The sequence below is a fragment of the Zootoca vivipara genome, chromosome 1, assembly GCF_965207765.1.
Source record: "Zootoca vivipara chromosome 1, rZooViv2.hap1.1, whole genome shotgun sequence".
Lineage (NCBI taxonomy): Eukaryota > Metazoa > Chordata > Lepidosauria > Squamata > Lacertidae > Zootoca > Zootoca vivipara.
Genome location: NC_142582.1, coordinates 89,114,722 through 89,138,167, shown reverse-complemented (window position 1 = coordinate 89,138,167; position 23,446 = coordinate 89,114,722). Strand labels below are relative to the sequence as shown.

Here is a 23,446-nt window from a genome sequence, read left to right as displayed (position 1 = left end):
GCATTTTAATTTACAGCTGAGAATTAAATAATAGGTTCTTTCTTTTGTCCCTCTGAAAATATTGCCCCTCACCTTTCTTTTCTATTTCCTTGCTTCCATCTATTCCCGTCATTTTCACCTCCGCTTCGACCTGTGCACGTTTACTCAAATGTAAGAAAATTAGGTGCAATGAAGCTTGCTCCCAAGTAAATGAGCATGGGGTCGGACATTTACATGGGAATAAGTAATGTGGAACTCACTTCTGAATAAATACAGATTGTGCGGCCCAGCTCTTAAATATTGCATCGCGTTTTAAGAATTCAAACAGTGTGTTCTTGAGCGGGTAATGCAGGGAGTGCGGAATTGCTCCTGCCAAAGCTTGAGATACGGAGTTCTGACCATGTCGCACATGTGTTTGCTTGGCACAGCATAAGCTTCAGCGTAAATAATTACTTTTCTTAAGAACATGACTGAGCCAAAGAAGTTCTTGCATCCTTACTCTTTAAATATTTATAAAATGACTACATCCCCCTCTTTGCAAATGTGCGGCTCCCGCTAGTAGATTTGCCACAGTGATTAATGGGTATGTGCGTGTTTGCGCATCACTTCCTTCAGCTGCACTTTTCGCTGAGGAAAGGGGAAGGGGGTAGCCTTTCTTGAAAAAATAAAATCAAACCCCAAAAGAAAGCCATTATTCAAATGTCTATAGCTTTCTGAAATTGCCTCCTTCCACTGAAATTGCCTCCTTCCAATTGCTGTCTCCTTCAAAAGGGATGGAAAACATTTTCTTACGCCCTATAATTCCTCCTGCTGCTGTTTGCTTATAAATCAGAAATGCATTTCATTGTCAACAACCCCCTCCCCCCCAAAAACCCCCAGAACTCCTATTTTGCTACTGCTAAAATGAAGAGATTGGCGTGATCTGAATCATTGTGAATTGTCAAGGTGTCTGACTCTGGCTTAGCCCTCCAGCACTGGCTATTTTTATTTTATTCTGCTACTGCAGACTATATGGGTGGCCAGACAGCTCTTGAAATTCCATTGCCATAAACTCCAGGTCCTTGATATATTTACTTAAGAGGGTACCACAAAACAGCCACAAGCTTCTGTCATGGGCTGCAAAGAGCTAATATCTGTAGAACTAATGGATCGAGTCAGATTCAGCACTGGGTCGGGACTGAGCAATGCTGAACCGATAGGGTATTTACAGCAGGTCTTAAAGATAGTACACAGCACAGAGAGAAGTATCGGCAGCATCTTGCTTCAGATCTGGAGCCAACAAATCGTTTCAGAAGAAACACAAAATCTGCAAAACAGTTTGAGGTATATTCCTTTACAGCCTTTGACAGGGAGCTTCACATTCAGCTTTGGAATATTTATATAAAATATGTTGATGGGCCTCATGCCACTTCCTGCTGGACAAACGTCCATTGAAGAGTTTGGATTTGATATCCCGCTTTATCACTACCCGAAGGAGTCATTGGTTGGATTCCTCCCGTTCCATCAGCGGAAGCTCCATTGGACAAGTACTTACACTTGTGCAGTGGGACTTCCCATCTCCTCCTCCCTCTGGGTTGCCTCTGCATCTCCAGAATTGGCTCTGCGGGGTTGGGAGAACCCCCTAGAACAGAGCATGGGGGAGAAGAGGAAGGATTGTTTTGTTTGGCAAGCGAAATTTAACATTTGTTGAACTCTACCTCATGTTTACACATAAATACAAGGTGTGACCGGAAAGTTTGGTGAATACAGCGAGAAATATCCGAACATATGGTACATGCCTTACAGGCCTTCAAAGTAGGCCCCCTCTGATATAATGCACTGTTGACAACGTTCGTAGAACTGTTGGAAGCTTCTGGAGAAGTCCTCTTTCCGTACTGCTTTCAGTTCCCTCGTCACAGCAGCATGGACGTTTGAAATGTTGGAAAATCTGTGCCCTTTCAGTGCAGATTTCAGTTCTGGAAAAAGAAAGAAATCTGGTGGGGCCAGATCGAGAGAATACGGAGGGTGGGACAACTCATTAACCTCAGTAACAATTTCATGCGGAATATGCAATTCTTCTGCCATCATTTGGACAGACAAACGCCAATCCCACAACAAAAACTCACGAACTCTGTCAACATTTGCAGCCTTTCTGCTCGTCAATGGTCTACCAGACCGAAGGTCGTCTTTGATGGTTTGCCACCCTTAACGGTAATGCTTTAAACCACTCATACGCTGTCTTTCAAGTTACAGCTTCATCTCCGCACACAATTGTGAGCATTTCGTGGGTTTCCAATGCCGATTGTATGTTCGGATATTTCTCGCTGTCCGATTTCTGTCACCATTCACCGAACTTTCTGGTCACACCTTGTATGTTCAGAAGGGTATCCGTTTAACTAAATCTGCTCACCTGGAAGCTGGTTCAACCCGGGCTCCTCAAATGTTCTGAAGTGAGACCCACTTTGTGATCTGAGGAAAATTTACTCATTCTTATGGGACCCACTGTCTCCTGAGAAATCTCTATGTGGGACAAGAAGCTACAGTTAGAACTGGATATGGAACAACTGATTGGTTCAAAATTGGGAAAGGAGTACGACAAGGTTGTATATTGTCTCCCTGCTTATTTAACTTATATGCAGAATTCATCATGCGAAAGGCTGGACTAGATGAATCCCAAGCCGGAATTAAGATTGCTGGAAGAAATATCAACAACCTCAGATATGCAGATGACACAACCTTGATGGCAGAAAGCGAGGAGGAATTAAAGAACCTTTTAATGAGGGTGAAAGAGGAGAGCGCAAAATATGGTCTGAAGCTCAACATCAAAAAAACCAAGATCATGGCCACTGGTCCCATCACCTCCTGGCAAATAGAAGGGGAAGAAATGGAGGCAGTGAGAGATTTTACTTTCTTGGGCTCCTTGATCACTGCAGATGGTGACAGCAGTCACGAAATTAAAAGACGCCTGCTTCTTGGGAGAAAAGCAATGACAAACCTAGACAGCATCTTAAAAAGCAGAGACATCACCTTGCCGACAAAGGTCCGTATAGTTAAAGCTATGGTTTTCCCAGTAGTGATGTATGGAAGTGAGAGTTGGACCATAAAGAAGGCTGATCGCCGAAGAATTGATGCTTTTGAATTATGGTGCTGGAGGAGACTCTTGAGAGTCCCATGGACTGCAAGAAGATCAAACCTATCCATTCTTAAGGAAATCAGCCCTGAGTGCTCCCTGGAAGGACGGATCGTGAAGCTGAGGCTCCAATACTTTGGCCACCTCATGAGAAGAGAAGAATCCTTGGAAAAGACCCTGATGTTGGGAAAGATTGAGGGCACTAGGAGAAGGGGACGACAGAGGACAAGATGGTTGGACAGTGTTCTCGAAGCTACGAACATGAGTTTGACCAAACTGCGGGAGGCAGTGCAAGACAGGAGTGCCTGGCGTGCTATGGTCCATGGGGTCACGAAGAGTCGGACACGACTAAACGACTAAACAACAACAACAATGGGACCCACTACTTGTAAACTGAACCTCATCTTTCAGGCCCTGCTTTCCAGCTGCAAATCAGAGTGCCTTTTCTAATACCAACTTGCCTGTTCACTGAGTGGGTTTGCCTCCCGGTGCTCCTACCTGCAAAGGCTAGTTGACTGGCGACTCAGGCTAAGGCTTTCTCTGCTGGCTCCATGATCACGGAATAACCTTTCTAGAAATAGTAACTCAGCATCTCCTCTTCCGTCTTCTAGGTGTCGAGATAAAGCTGTTTTCTTTTCCTGAACATTTAGTGAATGACATTGTGACAGTATCCTACTCTATTGCCGCTGCAACATTTAATTGGATCTTTTTATGTGGATTATATTGTGAAATGGTTTTTATTGATTTTGTAAGCCACCTTGAAGGTTTGGTATTGGAAAGGCAGGATATAAATGTTTTGAACAAATATATAAATCAACCCATTTCTGTTCCTTTCCCCCCCTCCTTTTAAGAAGAATAAAACATTTCCATGAAGGAAGTAAAACAGGAAGTAAAGGCTTTCAAGCTTCCTGTTGGGAGTTCATGAGGACTAGCCAGCTTGCTTCCAGGTGCTCTTTCTTCCCTGGAGAGTCTATTCTGCAAAGAGTGCCACAGGGTCATGCTGAGGGAAAGACAACCACTTCATCTTTTATACTTAACAATTGGCTCCTGCTGTTAGGATGTGGAAAGTGGCTAGTATACACCTCTCATCAAGCAGACAAATAAATTGATCTTCCCAACCCGGCCCCGTGTGTCAATAAAATTCTGACTAGGTCTGCCCAGCATTTGGGATGTTTTACCTGAAGGCAAATGTGAAGCAAGACACCTGGCAAATTAAGGATGTGGAGTACATTGGAGTGAGATTACTCTTCTTAAATGCTGTTGCAGTGGGGAGGATGTGCAAATAACTATAGCCTTCTGTCACTCGTTTGCTTTATAAATACCTTTGGCCGCCATATGTGTGTGTGTAGTGGCTTGTGTGATGTGGCAGAGCTGCAGGGTGGTGGCAAAGTTGGGGCAACTGGATCTCCTAGCGTTTGTTTTCTATTGAAATCCTTCTGCTGGGGGCTGCCACTGTTCTTGGAGCAGTTAGATGGGGGAGGCAAGGGGTATCTAAATGTCTTCCTTCCCCCATGCATCTTCCAATCACAAGCATCGTCCCAGATCGCAATCCAGAAACCCATAGTCAACAGCACCTTGGCAAATAGCAGTTTGGGGAAATCTCTTCTCCTCCCACCCTAGGAAACAAAAACCCAGTGGCAAGCGTTTCATGAACCAAACAAGTTAGAAAACCCTGTCATGGTTCTCCTGCGTAATGTGTGGTTTTGACCCTGGAAGCACAACCACCCTTTTTGTTTTAGACCCTTACAATAAATTAAGAGGATTGGAACCCCCAGTTTCAGCCAGAAGCAGGTGCTGAAAGGGCAGTGAATAGCCTCCCTTATACAGCCTTGATTGCACATATGAAAAAGGTGATGGAAAGAGTGTGAAAGAGTAACAAATCCATGTCAAGTGATCCTTAAGTCTGCATATTTCTGTTTATAAAAATGTTTCAGGAAGAAAGAGAAACACAAAGCCAGAGAAAGTATAAATACCATGCGGGTGTACACCCTGTCAATCAACTATGATAAAATCAGTCAAGTCTAGTCTTTCAAAGCCATATCCAGCTGTGCTCCTCCACTGATGAAAGCCTCTTGGATCCAGTGTAGGAGTCCATGAATGAAAGTGTGTGTGTGTGTGATTTTCACTGATTCTCCCTTCCCTCTATATCCTTCTGCATCTCAAAATTTACTTTGGAGGGTGGGAGACATCTGGAGGTAGGAAAAAGGGGGGATTTGCAAAGATTGCCTCCTCCTCCTTTCCATTCATGGAAGCAAAGAGCCTTTCACCAGTGGAGGGACACAACTGGATACAACCCTCAATACTGTATGTACATCTAGTTTGTTGCAGAAATCAACAGAATCTTTCTTTCTCCTTTGGGAGGCGGTTGTTCTTTTGTCTCTCTCTTGTGAGTGCTGTGTTTATCCATTCTTTGAAATAACAATTCTATGCCATTCCGTACGTTGCTCGGCCAGTGATTCACAATTGAGGCGACAGAACTGCGTGTTGACTCGGCACACACAAACCAAACATTGTTTGCCACTTAACAGTGATGAGGAGGCAGGGGAGATTTGGGGGCAGAAGTTGCTTAACCTCCCTCTCCTAGTAATAATATTCCAACACATCCCCTCCCCTAAGCGACTTTTCCTTCTCAGCTGGGCTGCTATTTCTGGTCTGAGAGCTGACTGGCAGAAAATGGGGGAATGCAGTTGGGAAGGGAAGGGAAATACACTTTCAGATAATAGTTATGGATAAAGAAATACTTATGTACTCCCTACCCATCTGTCAATGCTTCTTTGCAAACATCTCCTGCCCCTGCATTAGTGTTACAAGGCAAAGAAGGGAGTTTCATTTCATTTCTGAAGGTGCTTTTAAGTAGAGACCTCTAAGAACATGAAAAGAGCCTGCTGGTTCAGGCCACTGGCTGAAGATGTCTGGGGGAAACCAGCAAGCAGCTTCTAGCCATACTCACGAAGTTAACTGAATAGGCTTGATAAAATCTGTGTCTCTCCTCTTGCCATTTCCACCAGCTGGTATTCAAGAAGCATTCCTGTCTCTGACTGTGGAGGCAGGGCAGAGCTATGGTGGTTAGTAGTCTTCTCCTCCATTAATTTGTCTAATCCTCTTTTATAGCCACCCTAGTTGGTTGGTAAGGGAGTGGGTGGCGCTGTGGTCTAAGCCTCTTGGGCTTGCCAATCTCAAGGTCAGCGGTTCAGATCCCCACAATGGGGCGAGCTCCTGTTGCTCTGTCCCAACTCCTGCCAACCTAGCAGTTCAAAAGCACACCATTGCGAGTAGATAATTAGGTACTGCTGTGGCAGGCAGGTAAACAGTGTTTCCATGCTCTCTGGCACTTGTCACAGTGTTCTGTTGCACCAGAAGCTGGCCACATGACCAGAAAGCTTCAGGTTGGAGAAGCCTGCTCTTAAGAAGTCAGCAGTCCTTAGTACTTCATATGTAGAATCATAGAATCACAGAGTTGGAAGAGACCACAAGGGCCATCCAGTCCAATCCCATGCCAAGCAGGAAACACCATCAAAGCATTCTTGACATATGCCTGTCAAGCCATGTGCCATGTTTCTACGTGGAGAAAATCTCCTTTGAAGGAGGGGAGAAGCCCAGTGTTTTCCCCACATTCGGATATGTTTGGAAGATGTTGCGCACATGACAGTTTCTGTGACAAAAAGGACATGGTGGTGTTTAGATATGTGGTGCTGGACATTTCCTACATCCAAGCAGCATTTATTAAACAAACAAATTTCAGGTTTTAGTTTTCCTGGAGAAAAAGCAGGAGCCCTTTCTGCCTTTAGCTATTTATGCTACAGTGGTCTCTCCAGCCCAGCTAGTCCTCTATCCACTGCAGGCATAGTGGAAAGATTATTTCCCACAGCAACCAGAACCGAGGCTGGTGGTGAAGAGAGCAGCCGACCTGCCAGACTTCTTTCTGCCGTGAACCTCTTTAGGAATCCATCCGAGTGAGCATCTGGCATTGTGCTGTTTTTAAATTCATGCCCTGCTTCAGGCTTAAAATGACACAATCCCTTTTTGAGCACTGTCCACAATCTGAGCTGTGCATGTCCTAAAATATTTTTTTTTAAGAACTGAGCTGAAAGATATTTGTAAGTGATATGATTGTGACAGCAAATGAACAAGACAAACTCCTGGCTCCACCTTCTTCCTGATGTCAGAGGTTGTTGAAAACAGTTGCGGAGATTCAGGCTTCCATCTCTTGTGCATTTACAAGGGAGTGTAAGCTTAACTGAAGTCAGTAGGACCCTTAGATGCTAGAGCTGCTTTACACACTTGTAATGGTTGGGTTATTTTAGGTGTTCTATATTTTGATTAGCATTTTTGCCTATTATTATTATTATTATTATTAATTTTACAAGTGAGACCTGTAACAAACTGTTGCAGTGCGGAGTTTTCATATTCAGGGTTCCCGCCAACCAGGCATACCTGGTTTTCCTGAATACTCCATTCCATTTTCCCTGTTTCACCTTCAATACCTCAAGGACTACATCTCCCCATATAAACCAACTCAGACTCACCTGCATTCATCACCTGAGGCCCTTCTTTGTGTGCTTCCTCCACGTGAGATCCAGAGGGTGGAAACACGAGAATGTGCCTTTTCTGCACTGGCTCCCCATTTGTGGAATGCTCCCCCTAGGGAGATGCCTTCTTTATATATATTCAGGTGCCAGGCAAAAACATTCCTCTTCAACCAGGTGTTTGGCTCATTAATATTCTACAGCCTTTTAAATGTGCTTAAGGGAGGGGAGAGGGCTATTGTTTTGTTGTGTTTGTTTTCATTACTTTTGTGTGTGTTTTTATCTTGCAATTTTCTCTTCTAAACTGCCCTGAGATCTTTTGATTAAGGGTGGTAGATAAAGCTAATTATTATTATTAATAATAATAATAATAATAATAATAGCCAGCAGTTGTGGACCACTGAGCATGCTCAGTCATTAGACTCTACCCCCTTATTTTATTTTATTTTTGCAAACGTTGGGACCCCCTGCCTCTACAAGCCTATTGACACCTTCCATTTTGGCTGCATAAATATCTACGCTTGAAGAATGAGTCTGCCATTTGTTTATAGGTTGACATTCTCAAGAATACTGGTATGTTAAATGAAAATCTGTGAAGGGAATAGAGATCTCCTCACAACTCTCAGTGCTCTTAACAAACTACAGTTCCCAGGATTCTTTGGGGGAAGCCACAACTGATTATAGGGGTATGACACTGCTTCAATTGTTTGGGGTCGATGGGGATCTATGGAGGATGCAAAATGATGGACAGCAGGGGTGCCAACTTGAATAAAATAATGCAGGGGGGAGTGAGCCCCACACTGTAGCATTGATCACTTGATGTGATGCATGCACGGCATTTGAATGGCAATGCCCATCAACTTGGGGTGGGCATTTTGGGGTGGGTTTAGGGTATTTTGTTGAGCGGGCGAAGGGAGTTGGTAATAGTAATAGTGGTAATAGTGAATCCCATCCTTTGGATGATTTCCTTCCCTCAAATAGCATAAGATAATTTTGAGAGTTGTGCATAGCTCAGCTGTTCTTGATCCTTTCCACACATTGGCCTGGTAGGAATGTGAGAACCTCATCTCTAAACTCACATTCTTTCTTAGAAATCCTGTTGCAACTCACACCCTTAGAGTGGCATCCCCATACCTGGTATTTCATACTGCCAACTCTTTAATTAGCCCTGGTCAGCATGGCCAATGGTTACGGGCGATGGGCATTGTAGTCCCAAAGTCTGGTGGACACCAGGTTGGGAAAGGCTGCTCTAGAGATCCAGGTTGTTACATACAGTATATCTAGTTGAGATCACGACTGCTGTAACGTTGTGAAAAAGGATACTGTATGTAGAAATTCAAGACTTTTGTTTTCTTTTAGTCACTGATTACTAGTTGTTTAGCAGAACATTCTAGAAATCCTCTCTTTATGGCTCTTTCCAACACACGAAATTTTTCTCTAGGGTTTAGAGCCAGTGTGGTGTAATGGCTAGAATGTTGGGCTATCTCTTGGGAAACTAGGGTTCGGATCTCCACTCAGCTCACTGGGTTACTTACTCACTGGGTTACTTGCTCACTGGGTTACTTGCTCTCAGCCCAACCTGCCTCACAGGAATGTTGTGAGGATAAAACGGGGAGGAGAGAACCATGTGTGCCTCTTTGAGATCCTTGGAGGAAAAGATGGCGTAAAAATATAGTAAGTAAGTGCATAATAAATTTCTGGTGACAATTTGGATTACAAATTATAATGCATTAAAAAAAAACCTTGCCTTTCTCTTAAGAATTTTTGTCGGTTTATTTGCAGAAAAGTACAGATACCATTGCTGAAATTCAAGCCTAGGTTGTTGTTTTTTGCAGGTACAATCCGTATGTGCATAATCATGCAATGTACAGTGCAATCAAAGTAATTGCACATGCAAATTATGCATAAGAAGAGCTCTCCTAATGTGGGCTTTAATATCCACATACTGTTAGCAAGAGAACTGAGCTGTGTGAAAGCAGCTTTTCTTATTTAATTTACATATTTATTTTCAGCTGTTGGCAATACATTCACAATGTGGTTTTTATTGAAAAAAATTGCTCTCTGGTGAGTCTTTCTGCACAGGGAACACAAAACACACCCGAACTTTTGATCTTGCTCTCTTGCTTTGAACAAAGCCCATGAAAACAGGAGGCTCTGCTGCTTCTACCTCTCAGCTTAGAAACAGAAGCCGGTAATTAATTCCGCAGTATATTGTGAATGCAAATACTCTGCTGCCTTCTAACCAGAAGGACAATTTTCGTATGAGGTCAATTTTAAAAGCAGGCTATTGAGATAGACATTTCTGTTCTGATGCAGAGTTTTTGAATCAACGGGAGAGAGCACCCCCTGTTCCCATGAATAGCACGATTTGTGTGGCACCTACGCAAATGACAGCTCACCCCTTCAACTTTTCCTCTTCCATCTCTTTGCCCTGATCTGTGGGAAACAAATTGTCCTGGCCAATTAAAACATTGCCATTTCTTTCTTTCCAAATCCATCTAAAAACAACTGAAACGGTTGAGAAGCGGGATCACGTATGCATTCACATAACTCTTTTAGAACTACGATGAACATGTGAGCTGTAAATTAACATGTGAACTGCTTTTGTATCTGGGATGCGAGTTCTGCCTGTGGTGTTAAACCTGTGCTGGCCATGAGATTGTAACTTTCCTGCAGTCCTTTATCTACCTAGCAGCACCTCTTCAGTTCACACATGCATGTGCGCTGCTTGATTCCCGCCCCCCCTCCCAGCCCGTTACTTGATTAGTTGACACAAGATAACATGCAGCTTGAATGTGTAAACTCACACCACAGAAAACCCTTCTGCTTGTGGTGATGTGATAAAGATGATCCATCTGTGGTGTTAGATCGGACAATTCACACATGCAGGTCACCATCACATCAGGTGACAAGCATGTTTTTAAGTAGATTTTTCTCTGCTCAGCTGCATTTGTATATTCACTCTAGACCACCTCAAAGGCAAGTCTTGGGGTGGGGATTAAAATCAATAATCAGTGTGGGGATTAAAATCAATAAAAAGTGTAAAAATTGAATGGGGGAGGAGGCTGGGGGTTGTTGTTTTTTTAAAAAAACAACAACTCAGCCCTTTTGGTATCATGCTATCACAGCAGGTGATACCACACACACAAAACTAACGACAATTTTTGGGAGGTTTGCGGGGTATAAACAACCCTATTGGTTGTGGCCCATAGGATAGTTCCCCCCATGTTGTGGAACGCTGCATATCTATGGAGCCACATATTTTTCTGCCTCAGGAGGACAATGATCTTCAAGCCCCCCCCCCCCCCCGGCACTGTATTCTACACGAATACAGAAAAGGATATCCCTGTCTTAAAAGCTGGTCGTCATGGAACCTTGCAGCAACATTTATCTACAGTGATTAATTTGAGTCGGGGCTTGCAGGGTTGGCCCCAGAATCCGCTTTACAACCTTAGCTTCTCTCTCTGCCTAGACTAACACCAAAAGTCAGGTCCAAATTAGAAAAGGAAATAAATAACTAGGCTTTCAGAGAGCGAGGCAGAAAGAATATGTCATGTCTGAATTAATCTGTGTAATGCCAAGGAGATGTGTTACTTCTTTCTGTCCTCATCTATCCCAAGGATGTCTGATATAGATTTGTGATTCTGATACCACAGAATCAATTCTCTCCATTTTTCAGGCCTGGTTTTTGTTTTGTTTTTTGGTTGTTGTTCATTTGCAGTCGCTGTTCGTTCTTTTCTTCCTGTTTTGCTTGTCATTATATATACTTATCTGAAAGCTTATAAAAAAAATTATTGGTCGTTGCTGATACTGGACAGATTATGCCTGCTTGGGGGGTAGAAGCGGATGACACAACATGATGATAAACCTGCCATTTGTGATGCATCTGTTCACACTGATAACATTCAAATGATTCCTGGAATATACCCAGCGCTGCAAATTCTTTAGTCATTTGAGACATTTCTGGTCTATGGTTATGCATATAAACTATTTAACTCTGGCCATGTGCGCAGCGGTCTTGGAATCTCCTCCAACGGTGCTAGTGAGCGGTTCAGAATGTATGACATGTGCCACTAGAGCCTGCAGGTGGGCTTATTCAGATTTATGTGTCAGCAAATTATAGATACAGTTTTGCAGCAAATGAGTAGCTCACAGCAGAAGTAATAAGAACTAGGCTTTGAGCCTGCTTCTCAGATTGTTCAGAGAAGTGTAAGTTCTCTCTGTTTCTTCCCTCACCTCTGTTTTGGGATATATGTGGACTGGACTGAGAGGCAGAAGTTGGGCTCTGTAGCCCACCGCCATGCCAAAGTCTGTGAGTGATCAGCTTCATGCTATTGCAGGTCCTTTCCTTTCCCCAGAGATCCTTTCCCCCTTGACACTGAAAATATAGGTAAAGTGATTTTTAAGAGTTTTGGTGGTCGTTGGAACATGCAGAGGATCCATATACAATGGTACCTCGGTTTATGAACTTAATCCATTTCGGAAGTCCGTTCTTAAACTGAAACCGTTCTTAAACCGAGGCGCGCTTTCCCTAATGAGGCCTCCTGCCACCAGGGCCCTTCCACCATTCGGATTCCGTTCTTAGACCGAGGTAAAGTTCGCAAACCAAGACACTATTTTTGGTTTTGCAGAGTTTGTAAATCAAATCATTCTTATACCGAAGTACCACTGTATACTGGTTAGACTGGGTAGTTTCCTAAAGGTGCTAGCTTAACCATATAGGTAAAGGTAAAGGGACCCCTGACCATTAGGTCCAGTCGTGACCGACTCTGGGGTTGCGGCGCTCATCTCGCATTATTGGCCAAGGGAGCCGGCGTATAGCTTCCAGGTCATGTGGCCAGCATGACAAAGCCGCTTCTGGCAAACCAGAGCAGCACATGGAAACGTCGTTTACCTTCCCGCTGTAGCGGTTCCTATTAAAGGGACCAAGCAACGGGAGCTCACCCCGTCGCAGGGATTCGAACCGCCAACCTTCTGATCAGCAAGCCCTATACTGGACTACAATTCCCATCATCTCTGACCACTGGTCCTGTTAGCTAGGGATGGTGGGAGTTGTAGTCCAAAAACAGCTAGAGACCCAAGTTTGGGGAACACTGACTAGTCCAATTCCCTGCAGTGCAGGAATATACAGTTGTCCCTCGCAGGGGGTCAAACCTGCAACCTTGGCATTATCAGCACCATGCTCTAACTAACTGAACTACCCGTTACACTCTTCTTTTTTATGTTGTACTCTACTTACCTCTCTCCCACTTACTTGATCATTACTTGTTTAAAATAAGCTGTGTAATTGAGAATCCTGTAGGCTGGCTGGTTGCTTTAGAGCACTGTGGCTTAACTCCCACGAAACAGACTGCTCTGGCAGCACACAGGGCTTGTACATACAGGGAATCCAGAGAAGATGAGCTGACTCTTGTGTCCAGCAGTGATGGGCAGTTTCCCAGGCCCCGGAACAAAAACTGGAAAGTTGTCTCCCCAGTAGGATCTGGGGTTCCTAAGCACAGTGGGGGGGGCTCCTGAGTAGTGGTTAGAGCAGAGAGTAGTGCTGTGCCATCTCACGGGGTGAGTGTGCTTGGAAACCTCTTATGACAAAGCCATTTGGGTGCGGGGAGACTCTGAGCTTTCATTTCATTTTCATTTTTAAGTCTCTAGCCCTTATAGAGTGAGAATAACGAAGCAAAATGTGCAGGAACCCCTCTAACCAATTGCTTTACGAGAAATGAGCATGCCCTCACCTTCCAGCGTTGATAGTCAGTGAATAAATTCAGAACAGTGATTGACAAGAGATACAGAGAAATCTGAGAACTCTCACAAACACATGAGGAAAAATCCCCAAATAGCTTCAAAATAAACCAGGAAGTTTATTTCTGGGGCGGGAAAGAAGTACCGTAGTATTCCCTGTATGCCCCCATGGAAGTGGGAGATTTGCACCCAGTCCTATACAGACTTACCTGGGAGTAAGTCTCACTGAACTTAATAGATATGGATAGGATTGGGTTGCACATAGCTGCCATTTTTTCACCTCTATCTACATCGTGGTAGGACTGACCCTTGTGGTAGAGTTTCCTTGGTAATAATTCTATTTCCGTTTGGGAACTGTTTTCATCCAAACAGTATCTAAATTAACTATACTGTTAGTCACTGTGGGATCTGTGTAAACATTTGGCCTCTGAATTTTTTGCTCATCAGTGCTACAATTTTGCCTGCGCTGCATAAACACCTCCAGATATTGTTCCTGTTTCCATGTGTACTTAATAAGTAGATGTGACTTGAGGTGAATAGCAGTGAAACACTTTGTTTATGTACGAAACAGCTTTCTTTTGTTTTCTGCCATCTCATACTTCTCATTCTTTTCTGTTGCAGGTTCTTAACCTGGAAAGAAGACGGTTGCCTCTGTACAGTAGAAGCTAAATCTTGTGTATGGCGTGGTTAAGGTTGCAACCTGCCAGCTCAGCCTTCCTCCGTTTTGGGCTCATTACTTTTGTCCTTTTTTTACATGGTCTGCAGGTGGACGCTGGCACGGGGGCAGATCCAGCCAGCCTAGGACAAAACACTTCATGCTCAGGTTCCTCGGTGTGCAAGGAGGGTGTTATCTTGCCAATATGGTACCCAGAAAACCCATCTCTGGGGGACAAAATTGCGAGGGTTATTGTTTACTTTGTGGCACTGATCTATATGTTCCTCGGGGTCTCCATCATTGCCGATCGCTTCATGGCGTCCATAGAGGTCATTACTTCGCAAGAGAAAGAGGTTACCATCAGGAAACCCAATGGAGAAACCACCACCACCACCATCCGCGTTTGGAATGAAACTGTTTCCAATTTGACCCTCATGGCTCTTGGTTCCTCTGCTCCTGAGATCCTCCTGTCATTGATAGAGGTCTGTGGCCATGGATTCATTGCTGGCGATCTGGGACCTTCAACCATAGTTGGCAGTGCAGCTTTCAATATGTTCATTATCATAGCCATCTGTGTCTATGTCATTCCTGATGGCGAGGTGAGGAAGATAAAGCATTTGAGGGTCTTCTTTGTCACTGCGGCTTGGAGCATCTTCGCCTATATTTGGTTGTACATGATCCTTGCGGTTTTCTCTCCAGGCGTGGTCCAGGTATGGGAAGGCCTCCTCACTCTGTTCTTCTTCCCCGTTTGTGTCGTCCTGGCTTGGATAGCAGACAGAAGGCTGTTCTTCTACAAGTATATGCACAAAAAGTACCGTACTGACAAGCACAGAGGTATTATAATTGAGACTGAGGGGGAGCATCCCAAAGGGATCGAAATGGACGGTAAGATGATGAACTCTCACTTTATAGATGGAAACCTAGTGCCTATGGAGGGGAAAGAGGTGGACGAGTCTCGCAAAGAGATGATCCGGATTCTCAAGGATCTGAAGCAAAAACACCCAGAGAAAGACTTAGACCAGCTGGTGGAAATGGCCAATTACTATGCCTTAACTCATCAGCAAAAGAGCAGAGCATTCTATCGGATTCAGGCCACCAGGATGATGACTGGAGCAGGAAATATCCTTAAAAAGCATGCAGCTGAGCAAGCCAAGAGGAGTGCTAGCTTGCATGAGCTGCGTCCAGAGGAACCAGAGGACTTTATCTCAAAAATTTGTTTTGATCCTTGCTCCTACCAGTGTCTGGAGAACTGTGGTGCTGTCCTCCTAACTGTCGTTCGGAAAGGAGGAGACGTATCCAAGACAATCTATGTGGACTATAAAACGGAGGATGGCTCTGCCAATGCGGGGGCTGACTATGAGTTTACAGAAGGGACGGTTGTCTTGAAGTCAGGGGAGACCCAGAAAGAGTTCTCTATAGGGATCATTGATGATGACATCTTTGAGGAAGATGAGCATTTCTTCGTGCGCCTCAGCAACCTGCGGGTGGTTGAGACAGATGATCCTCCTCCGGAGTTCAATAACGTGCCATATCCCAAGGCCATGCTGGCCTCTCCTTATGTGGCTACTGTGACTATCTTAGATGATGACCATGCGGGCATCTTCACCTTTGAGTGTGATGTGATCCATGTCAGTGAGAGCATTGGGGTAATGGAGGTGAAAGTCCTTAGGACGTCTGGTGCCCGAGGTACAGTCATAGTCCCTTTTAGAACAGTAGAAGGAACAGCAAAAGGAGGCGGAGAGGACTTTGAAGATGCTTATGGGGAGCTGGAGTTCAAGAACGATGAAACTGTGTAAGTACCTCACTTTAATTTCTTCAGAGGTCAACTATTCATTTAACTCCAGAATTTTCTTCCAACACAGGTAAACAAGGGCAACATGTAATGGACTGTCCTTTCTCCCTTCCCTCTAGTCTCCATACTTATCTCCCCTCAGGCAAGAACCCTACAGCAGGATCTGGGCTTTTCTGCTCTCCTCCTAGGAATGAATAAATAGGGCTGCATTTTTCTTTAATGGGAATACCTTTGAAACTTTACTTCAGTATTGTTAAAATTATGACAAGATTAAATTTCAAAATAAAGTTGGGGTCTTGGTCTAGACGAATATTGCCCAAGTTAATTGTCATTGACACATGCTATTATTAGATTGAATGAGTTATGGCTGTAGGACTAGGTCCTTGGTCATCATACCCTGAAACTATCTTACTGAGACATCTAATCACTTACAAGATTCAGGTAGATAGCCATGTTGGTCTGACACAATCGAAATAAATTTTAAAAAATTGTCCAGTAGCACCTTAGAGACCAACTAAGTTTGGGTATAAGCTTTTGTGTGCATGCACACTTCTTCAAAAAATTTTTATCTAATCAGTTACTTTCTCCTCTGCTTCTTTCCAGCCCACAAATTAATCACTATTTCCCCCCCAATAATGATAGTTCAGTTTGAGTCTGAGTAACACATTGGTTGCTTTAAGAGAGAGAGAGAAAAGCTTCTAATTAGGTTTTAAGAAATATGGTAGGAAACCCAAGCAGTTTTCACGTGCTCCCCTGCAAATAAAATTCCTTTACGAACCAAGGGATTTCTACCATCTTTGATGGTGCACATTGCAATTATTCCTGGGAACAAAATCTTCTGTTAGCCAAGTCTACAGCAATGCACATTCCCCTGTTAAGGTTTGATAGCATGAGCACCTCCGATCTACAGTTTAAATTAGCAAGATCTTTTAGATAAAGTTGGAAGGTGGAAAAATCTGTAAGATGCCTTCAGTGTAATCATCTCTTTTAGCTTGAAGCTTAAAACCGACACAGCTTTATTAATCACACATTTAATTTGCTATACCTTCCTCTTTATAAAATACATGTTAAATCAACCTCTGTAGTAGATCTATTATGCTGCTCTACTTGCCCTGCCTCTGTTGATTCCTCTGTCACTGTGAGGGTTTGTTAATGAATGCAAGAGGAACAGACCACACTGAGCTAGGTCCTCCAATGGTCTGACTTGGTCTCAGGAAGCTTCCTAAGTTCCCCTGGGCAGAGGCATTTTGCTCCTTCACTCGCAGTCATATAATTGCATTTTCTGTGACTGTCCAGTGACATCGCAGCAAAATGCACTGTACATGTTAACATTTCCATGCTTAATAAATAGTTCTCTAATTTTCCATTATGGAAAAAGCCGGTCCTTCAGGAGGAGATTCTGGATGCTGTGCCAGATTTTTAAAAAAGGCGAATCGTAACCTGCCGTATGCAACCTAGCAACCTAAAGGCCACCTCTATTTACAAGAAAAGAGTGGTAAAGTGAAACAGCTACAACTGCAAGTCGTTTTCCTTTAGAATTCTAGGTTGCTCTTTTCCATGTCAGCACTAGGTTAGCTACATTCACAAATGCCCCCCCCCCCCAATTGATCTCAATGAAGTAGGTATACAGAAAAAAAGTAAGAGTCAGGGAATGGAGTTTGCTCTGTCCTGGAGACATAGCTGCCCAGTCTCCCACTGAAAAATGTGGCATCAGCAGCGGCGCAGCACCGGAAGTTGCTTCTACGCATGTCTGGACATGCGTAGAAGCAACTTCCAGTGCCGGCGCTGCCTGATTTCCGGTGCCCAGACATGGGCAGAGCGGCACCCGAAAATGGAGCCTCGCTGGCAGGTAGGAAATCCGGGGGATTTCCGGGATTTTTTTTCTATTCAGGATAACAGCGGGAAACGGATTAAAATCTGGGGGTTTCCCACAAAAAACGGGAGACTTGGCAGCTATGCCTGGAGATATTGCCTACCACTTAGGAGACAATGACCAGAGATGATTGCACGGGATGCTTTTCCTTAAGTGGCAAAAGTTTGGGTATCATTAAAATATTTAAAAAGAAATAATCCTTAAAATGTGGAATATCTTGGGTGGAATATGGGAAGTAAAAGACCCCTGAATCAAACTTCAATTCTGTGGGAAGCAGATGGATCCTGCTGCCGGGTCTTGCTTATTGCTTCTGTAATTCCAGTATGGTCAAAGTTTCCTCACCCATATTTAGGGAGGTGGGTTGGGAGAAATTATTTCTCTGTTGTTGGTGGGTAGGTGATCTTCTTTGTAACCCTCTTGTTGAAGGAGTGTGGAATCACGGGGAGTTCTAATTTCTGTGACTTTGCAAGCAATCCAGATCCCACAACCAGCTGTTCTACACAAGTGGGCTGATACTGCCACCAGTGCCAACCCATTGATGGTGTGCAGCTTACATCATAGTAAGCATGGAACTGAGTTCATTTTGGCCACACAGACTAGCAGCTGTGTTGGCTTGGGTGATGGTGGTGGTGGTGGACACAGTGGTATCCTCCTATCAGCAGTGCCTCCAAGCTCATTGCATGGGATGGGGCAAGTTGAGGTGGCAATGAAGAAGTAGAAGAAGAAGAAGAAGAAGAGTTTGGATTTGATATCCCGCTTTATCACTACCCGAAGGAGTCTCAAAGCAGCTAACAATCTCCTTCCCCCTCTTCCCCCACAACAGACACCCTGTGAGGTGGGTGGGGCTGAGAGACTTCAGAGAAGTGTGACTAGCCCAAGGTCACCCAGCAGCTGCATGTGGAGGAGCAGAGACACGAACCCGGTTCACCAGATTACAAGTCTACCCCTCTTAACCACTACACCACACTGGCTCACAGCTATGCACAGACCCGTGAGGTCTACACCCTGGTGCTCCCCCCTCAAGCAGTCCCATCCACCATATTGAGTTGGGGTCTGTGGAAGATCAACTAGCCTCATCCAACAGCTATAATTCTGCTGCCACCTGCTATGCCCTATCAGCTTCAGAGCTGATTGGCAGGCAGCTATGAGGTCTAGGACAGCAGTGCTCACAGCCTCTACAGATCCTACTTTATCCTTTCTCAGAGAATCCTGCCTTCTGCTGAGGAGTGCTAGGCCACTGGAGAGCATCCAGGCCACTGGAAGCATTTCCCTCTGCCCCTGCTCCTTGTTGACGGGGGCCTCAGGCAGCCCTTCTCATATCCCTCTTATTCCATCCCCATCATTAGTCCAGGTTAATGCACTGAAGTGCTTTTTGGGAAAGTAGCATGCTCAAACACATTAGACCTTTGGATCTTCCTCCTCCTCCTCCTCCTCCTCCTCCTCCTCCTCCTCCTCCTCCTCCTCCTCCTCCTCCTCCTCCTCCTCCTCCTCCTCCTCCTCCTCCTCTCTTCTTCTTCTTCTTCTTCTTCTTCTTCTTCTTCTTCTTCTTCCGTAATCCATTTAATAGTTCAAGAGCCAATTCTGCAACATTGAATAGCTGCCACGTTGCCCCAAGTGATGCCGCAAAGGGCAAATGTGAGAACTGAATATATATGTATATTCAGCAGGACTTGTGCTGTCACCACGATGCCTGAGAACCTGCTAGATGAAGTTCCATTTTCTCCAGTAATTGATTTTAAAATTCAAGCCGCTGTTTTGGAGGGCACATACCTCACGGCTTTCCAACATGGCAGATTTCCAAACATAGCAACTAGTACAGAAGAAGCACCCGTTAATTGGGCCGATTTATTTTTCTTTCTTTCTTTTTTTATAATAGAATATGAGCAAGGATTTGGGGTGTGTGTGTGTGCAAATCAAACTGGATGCCCCTTGTGGTCCCTTCCAACTCTACAATACTACTATTTTTTAGCCCAATGGATGAAGTGACCACCACCGAAACTTTTCATCAAATCTGTGTACCAGTTCTATGCATGCTCAATATTCAAACGGTCCCATTTATAATTGGAGAGGAGCCCTTCAGAGATGATTTCTGAAGAGAGTAGAGTAATCCACAGATATTTGATTCAGTACAGATTCCTGCTTACTTTAAGACATAACGTCATTGTGGTTTAGTAAGGGAATATGGTGGCAGATAAGTTACCAGTTTTGAGAGGCTGCCATGACTTTAGAGCAAGGACAGTAAGTCTGTATCTAATTCTTGATAGAGAAGCCTAAGTAGAAGTTACATGGATTCACTGCTTTGTGTCTCTGAAACCTACAGGTGTATATTTTAAAGAATTTCATAATTGCAGACAGCATTGTCTAGCAGGGTGTTTGTAACTTCTGAATGTTGACAATACTAGAAGCTTTCTCCCCATTCACTGCCTTACATCCTTGCCACTTATTTGCTGCTGCTGCTGCCGATCTCCCAACTTCCCATCAGATTCTAACTTATAGCGATTGTGGGCCACCCATTGTCGGCCGAGCTATTTAAGAATAATCTCTCATGCTTCTATTGGGAATTCTCTGATTACCACAGTCAGTGCCCTGGAATTAATAATGTTAAGAAGACACATTTCCCTCTTATGAGTTTACTGATGTACCAAGTTTAAATTACAGCTTCTGTAACTTTTTGTAAGCAGGCTGAGGTCTGCTTCCCATAGCCAGTATTTCTCCTCTATAATTTTTTGTTGCACAAAACGACCCTTTTCAATTAAGCATGGTAGTTCCAGAGAGGAGATTGCAGCCATTTGAAGACAAGCCATTTAAATAATGCATCCAAAACATTGAGGTACTTGCATGGTTTCATCAAGGAGTTTGTTTTGTGTTTATGAGAGACAGAGAGATACACACAGGTCCTAAATATCAGTGTCATGTACCCACATATATAGATGTTTGAAGGTTTGTATAATAGAGGCTCTACCTCTGTTTTTTGGGAGGGGGGGGGGTAAATGTTGAATTTACTTTTAAGTCCTGCTCCTTGGATATGTGTCAAAGGTTGTAGATCAGCTCTCCTCCTTTCAGGATTTAATAATCACTAAGAAAAATATATTTTCCCTTTGACATGCAGTGCCTACATACTTATTGTATGAAACACTTCACTGTGAATATTGGCTGTGCATTGGCTGGCACGGCTTGGGGAGGTTATCCGTGGTGTTTTCACGTAGACTGGCTGAGGAGCAGTGTGCGTTGTGTGTGACTTTCTAGAGATTAGGATCAGGTGATTTGGTGGCGTTTCAGGAATGCATGAAACCAGTCTTCTGAAATGGGACACCCTGACAATTGCTTAAACAGGAGAAGCGTTGGGTTGATCTTTACCCTCTTACAGCCTTTGCTGACAGGTGCTGATGGGGATTACATGCCAACTGTCCATGCGAAGGACAAATGGCATCCTGTCAGGGGTGGGTGGGTGGGTGGAAGTAAGTAAGGGAATGGCATGTGAACGGATTTGTGTGACAACTTCAAATGAGGGAAACTCCCAGAGTCCCAAATTGCCCATAGCTTGAGTGGAATACATTGACAGTGAAGATAATAGGTGAAGAGGATTCTTAGCAGCCCATGGTGGAAGGGCTGTAAGATTAATTCACAGGCCATGTGTTTGCATAATCTTAGAGGGAACGTATCCCAAAGTGGATTAAAAATGGCCTTTTTCAGGTCAAACAGCTAATTTATGGTTGATTTCAGAGTTCTCCTACTCTTGCCCACTGTGGTAAGGAAGTAACTTGTTATATCATACAGGTAGGTAGCCGTGTTGGTCTGACGTAGTAAAGAAATAAAAAAAATTCTTCCAGTAGCACCTTAGAGACCCAACTAAGTTTGTTATTGGTACTTCAGGTATCTGAAGAAGTGTGCATGCACATGAAAGCTCGTACCAATGACAAACTTAGTTGGTCTCTAAGGTGCTACTGGAAGGATTTATTTTATTTTATTTTGTTATATCATGTGCCTTAGTGACATTGAACAGAGATGAGATCTATCCATCGATGTTTAGAAATGCAGGCAAAAAGTCGCTTCCCATCTGCTTTTGCTATACTGGTTCATTCATGGACTTGCCCATATTTCTTTATATACATAACTGTAGGTTGAACTTCAGCCTAGAGGTGATAGTGTTGCTTGATGATCTCATGGTTAGAAGAAGGTAAGGTTGGCCATTGTTGAAAAGGTGTCCTTGCCCCATTAAAAATCGATGTGTCCAAACCCAACCTTGTTCCTGCAGGTGGTGAAGCTGGCTTTCCATTTCACTGGATTTGCAGAGTGCATACTTTTTTTGATCAGACAAAAAGCATCCATGTGTTATGAGGCCTTCCATTCATTCAGGTCTGCAAAAGGCCTTTGTTTAGGATCCCTTTGCTACAAAGCTAGAAGGATTCAATTGTCGACCCTCCTTTACTGTGGCCTCGCAGCCTAAATAAATCCATCTCAGCCATTCCCTTCAGATTTTGGAGGGGGAAATCCAGATCTATTTTTATTTCACTGGCTTTCAATCAGATGAACACAGGTGGCGCAGTGGGTTAAACCACAGAGCCTAGGGCTTGCCAATCAGAAGGTCGGCGGTTCGAATCCCTGTGACAGGGTGATTTCCCATTGCTCGGTCCCAGCTCCTGCCAACCTAGCAGCTCGAAAGTGCAAGTAGATAAATAGGTGGGAAGGTAAACGGTGTTTCCGTCTGCTGCTCTGGTTCACCAGAAGCGGCTTTGTCATGCTGGCCACATGTGCTGGGAGTTGTATGCTGGCTCCCTCGGCCAATAATGCGAGCTGAGCGCCGCAACCCCAGAGTCGGTCACGACTGGACCTAATGGTCAGGGGTCCCTTTACCCTTTACACCAAATCTTGCATTTGATCTCAAGTGCTCCTTCCAGATGAGCCTCACTAAGGGCTTGTGCTGCTTCCAAAGTGATGGGAAGGAGTCAACAACAAGTCTTTGTGCAGCGTCCAAAAGAGTGTCCTAAGATGATATGGCAATGCCCTGAGATGGCATAACCCTCATATGTGGGTTAAAACTGGCCAATGGATAGTGGTTAGCCTTAGATTTTCACATATCGAATATATGAATGAACTTTCGTTTCCAGTATGGATCAGAACGTCCAACACCTTTTCATTTTAGGTATTAAATAAGCCTCTAGAAATATTAATGGGGAGCAAACCTGTTCATCTGGTTTCTCATCCAATATTGTCTGGGAATGATGCCTGAGAGCTGCCTTACATTTAAATCTCATCTTCAAAAGCTCCCACAAAAAGGCCAGTACATATGTTAATACAGCCAGAAAATGTGCCAGAACCTCATATGCTGTGGTAGTACAAACATCGTCACTGTCATTAAATTATCCACCAACCGAGTATTGCACCCCTGAATGGGAAACGTGCCAGGACCTCCTGTTAGACTAATGTAAGACTTCATGCTGCAGTGTTAACCTGAGTTTTACAAGGATTGGGAATCCAAAAGTGCCCTTAGAAATGTGGGAAATGTTTATCCAAAGAGCTTGTGCAATCATGAGAACTGCTTTAGATCCTAAATATTAAAGCATTATTGTAAACCTTTGCACAACCTCTTGCGCAAGCTTTTGTGAAACTGTAGCTATTATTTGGATCCAACTCATAGTTACTGGTAGTATTATTGTAGGGGTATCTCTACCACTCTGGGGCAATTGCGAATCAACAGCCATCCTCTGCTGTTCCCCCTAAGCCCTGGGCCGGACAGAGCTGTGTATGCCACATGACCTGTCCTGGACCTCCT

The 23,446-nt window shown here is 44.0% G+C and overlaps 1 protein-coding gene across 2 annotated transcripts in view; it reads left to right on the top strand.

Moving 5' to 3' along the window:
- The window catches only part of SLC8A3 (solute carrier family 8 member A3), a 158,353-nt gene that overhangs the window by 23,017 nt on the left and 111,890 nt on the right, over positions 1–23,446 (top strand). For both annotated transcript variants that reach the window (XM_035113366.3, XM_035113403.3), the window contains exon 2: positions 13,975–15,800. In XM_035113366.3, coding sequence (XP_034969257.1) covers positions 14,032–15,800 — 1,769 coding nt within the window. In that variant the 5' untranslated portion in view covers positions 13,975–14,031. The remainder of the gene's footprint in view (positions 1–13,974; positions 15,801–23,446) is intronic.